The sequence below is a fragment of the Pelobates fuscus genome, chromosome 3, assembly GCF_036172605.1.
Source record: "Pelobates fuscus isolate aPelFus1 chromosome 3, aPelFus1.pri, whole genome shotgun sequence".
Classification (NCBI taxonomy): domain Eukaryota; kingdom Metazoa; phylum Chordata; class Amphibia; order Anura; family Pelobatidae; genus Pelobates; species Pelobates fuscus.
Genome location: NC_086319.1, coordinates 409510863 through 409514657, shown reverse-complemented (window position 1 = coordinate 409514657; position 3795 = coordinate 409510863). Strand labels below are relative to the sequence as shown.

At 36.0% G+C, this 3795-nt stretch overlaps 1 protein-coding gene across 1 annotated transcript; it reads right to left on the bottom strand.

Annotated features, from left to right (window-relative positions):
• Nucleotides 1-353: 353 nt before the first annotated feature.
• LOC134603702 (olfactory receptor 1M1-like) lies at nucleotides 354-1292 on the bottom strand. The gene has a single exon (XM_063449880.1). It carries the CDS (start codon nucleotides 1290-1292, stop codon nucleotides 354-356), a length of 939 nt encoding a protein of 312 aa, XP_063305950.1.
• Between the last annotated feature and the right edge of the window lie 2503 nt (nucleotides 1293-3795).

Here is a 3795-nt window from a genome sequence, read left to right as displayed (position 1 = left end):
AGTTAAAGCCTGCCCTACATACCTACAAGACTCTATGAGTCTCCTTAACATTCTTAACAATTTTAAATGGGAAGATGATTATTTCCTAATTACATGTGACGTGACCAGCCTATATACCATTATTAAACATGAAAAAGGCTGTGAGGCTACCAAATTTTATCTACAAGACTCTAAAAAAATACAATGAAGCCCAACGTAATTTTATCTTAAACAGCATCCAGATGATACTGTGTATCTGCATGTGTGCCATTACGTGTCACTTTGTATCTGCATGTGTTTCGGTGTGTGTCTGTGTATCTGTATGTGTTAGTGTGTATTTGATTTTTTTCCCCATGGGGTAGTCTTATATTCTTTTAGATACTCCTGTTTATTAAAGGGTATGGACGAATTTTCTTTAGTGCTTCTCTAATGTCATTGTTCCTCAGGCTGTATATTATTGGATTAAGCATTGGAGTCACCACTGTAAAAAACACTGACAGAATCTTGCTTGTCGACAATGATCTTTCATTAGTTGGAACAGTGTAAATACCAATGAGAGTCCCGTAGTATATGAAAACAACAGTCAGGTGTGAGCTGCAGGTAGAGAAGGCTTTCTTTTTCCCACTAATTGATGGAATTTTAGCAATAGTGAGAGAAATATAGACATATGACACAATTACCATTAAAAAAGGTGTAATAATTACAAATACAGAAAGGAATAGAGCTTCTATATGTATTATTAAGGTATCAGAACATGAAAGCTTCAAGAGTGGATCAAGATCACAAAAGAAGTGATCAATGATGTTAGGTCCACAAAATACCAGCTGAGTTATTGATACCACAATTAATAGAGTCATAATAATGCTTAATAGCCAAGATATGATTATTAATTGAATGCAAAATGCATGGCCCATTATCGAGTTATATTGCAGGGGGTTACAGATAGCCAGATATCTGTCATAAGACATCACCGTTAACAGTAAACATTCTAAACATTCCAAAGCACCGAATAAGTAGTACTGAGTTATACACGCTTTGAAAGATATAATACCACCTTCATGATTGACAATAGAAAGCATCTGAGGTGCAATATTTGTTGTCAACAAAATATCTGATATGGACATTTGAGTAAGAAAGAAATACATGGGAAAATGAAGGTGTCTGAAACATGACACCAACACAATGATGAGGAAATTTCCAGATATTGTCAGACAATAAACAACAAGAATTATAGAAAATAATAAATGTCTCATGCTGTGAAGGTGATGGAATCCCAATAGGATTATCTCAGTGACCATTGTCTGATTCTCCATATCTATTGCCTGTAGATAAAAGAAGAATATTTTATATAATACAGTTTGAGCAGAAGATTAGACCATTATTTACAATGTATATTACTTGGCAAGCTATTAATATATTTGCAATAGTTTATTTCACCCAGTCGGTATATACAGTGACAATAAAACGTATGTGAACCCTTTGAAATTATTTGGTTTTCTGCATTGATCATACAATGTCATCTCATTAATGTATAAGTATAGACAAACACAATGTGCTTAAGCTAACAACACAAAAACAATTATAGCCTTGCATATCTTTATTGAACAATCTCATTAAACATTTGAAGCATTGTGGTAAAAAAGTGAGTGAACACTTGTATTTAATAGTTTCATAGTTACATAGTTACATAGTTAGATAGCTGAAAAGAGACTTGCGTCCATCAAGTTCAGCCTTCCTCACATTTGTTTTTTGCTGTTGATCCAAAAGAAGGCAAAAAAAACAAAAACCCAGTTTGAAGCACAATTTTGCAACAAGCTAGGACAAAAAATTCCTTATTGACCCCAGAATGGCAGTCAGATTTATCCTTGGATCAAGCAGTTATTACCCTACATTGAAAGATTATATCCTTGAATATTATGTCTTTGCAAGTATGCATCTAGTAGCTGTTTGAACATCTGTATGGACTCTGATAAAACCACTTCTTCAGGCAGAGAATTCCACATTCTGATTGTTCTTACAGTAAAAAAACCTTTCCTTTGCCTTAGACGAAATCTTCTTTCTTCTAGTCTAAACGCATGGCCTCGTGTCCTATGTAAAGTCCGGTTTGTGAATAGATTTCCACACAATGGTTTGTATTGGCCCCGAAATATTTGTATAATGTTATCATATCCCCTCTCAGGCGACGTTTTTCTAAACTAAATAGGTTTAAATTTGTTAACCTTTCTTCATAGCTGATATGTTCCATTCCTTTTATTAATTTTGTAGCCCGCCTCTGCACTTTTACTAGTGCCATGATATCCTTCTTTAGAACAGGTGCCTCAAAATTGCACAGCATATTCAATATGTGGTCTTACCAGTGATTTATAGAGAGGCAAAATGATATTCTCGTCCCGAGAATGAATGCCCTTTTTCATGCATGACAATACCTTACTGGCCTTGGCCACTGCTGATTGACATTGCACATTGTTGCATAGTTTGTTGTCTATAACAATTCCCGAGTCCTTTTCGTGTGTTGTTATCCCTAATTCACTTCCATTAAGGGTATACGTTGCTTGTGTATTCTTTACGCCGAAGTGCATAACTTTGCATTTTTCAACATTAAATTTCATCTGCCATTTGAGTGCCCAGTCCTCCAGTCTATCTAAATCCTTCTGCAGCAAAGTAATATCTTGCTCACATTGTATTATTTTACAAAGTTTTGTGTCATCTGCAAACACTGAAACATGACTTTCAATGCTGTCTTCAAGATCATTTATAAAAATTTTAAATAGAAGGTGTCCCAGAACAGACCCCTGAGGGACACCACTTGCCACCTCTGTCCAGCTTGAAAATTTACCATTAACGACAACTCTTTGTATTCTGTTTTTAAGCCAATGTTCTACCCAAGAACAAGCATTTTCATCGAGACCGATTTCCTTGAGTTTGAACACTAATCTTTTGTGTGGAACTGTATCAAATGCCTTGGCAAAATCCAAATAGATCACATCCACTGCAACACCCTGATCTATACTTCTACTTACTTCTTCGTAGAACGCAATCAAGTTAGTTTGACTAATAGCTAGTTAATCCTCCTTTGGCAGCAATAACCTCAACCATTTCCAGTTGCTCTAAGATTAATTCAGGAAGAATTTTGGACTATTCCTCCTTACAGAACTGCTTCAGTTGAGCCATATTTTTAGAATGTCTGTTAAGCTAATTTCACAGCATCTTTATGGATTTAAGTTCTGGACTCTAAAAGGCGGATTCTCTTTTTTGAACCCATTCTGTAATGGATTTACATTGATGTTTGGAATCATTGTAATGCTGTATCCCCCAACTTCTAATGAGCTTCAGCTGACGCACAGCCACCCTGATATTATCTTGTCGGATATCTTGATAAAATTGCGAATTCGTTTTTCCCTCAATGATGGTAAGTGGCCCACACTGTAAAGCAGCAAAGCACCCTCAAATCCCTCCATTATGCTCCCTCCACCGTTTTTAACGTCTTATGTTCGTATGCAGTGCCCTTTTGGTTCATGAACAGTAATGTATCTTCTTCCCAAACAACTTATCCTTAGTTTCATCAGTCCACAAACTGTTTTCTCAGTTGCACTGTGGTGTGTCAAGGTTGTCTTTGGCAAATTTCAAGTGTGCAGTAACTTTTTTTTTTTTTAAGTCGTCACTTTCTTCATGGTGTCCTTTCATGCCTGTTTATGGTTTCTGTATTGTAGACTTATGAACACAGATATGGACCTGTTCCAATGATTTGTTGCTGTCATGCTGTTGTTCTTTTTTACCTCACTGAAACATGTGCGGTTTGCCCTCTGAGTCATTTTG

Bases quoted from the DNA above. Each gene is read 5' to 3' on its own strand.
- LOC134603702 (XM_063449880.1), bottom strand. From the start codon at position 1,292: ATGGAGAATCAGACAATGGTCACTGAGATAATCCTATTGGGATTCCAT.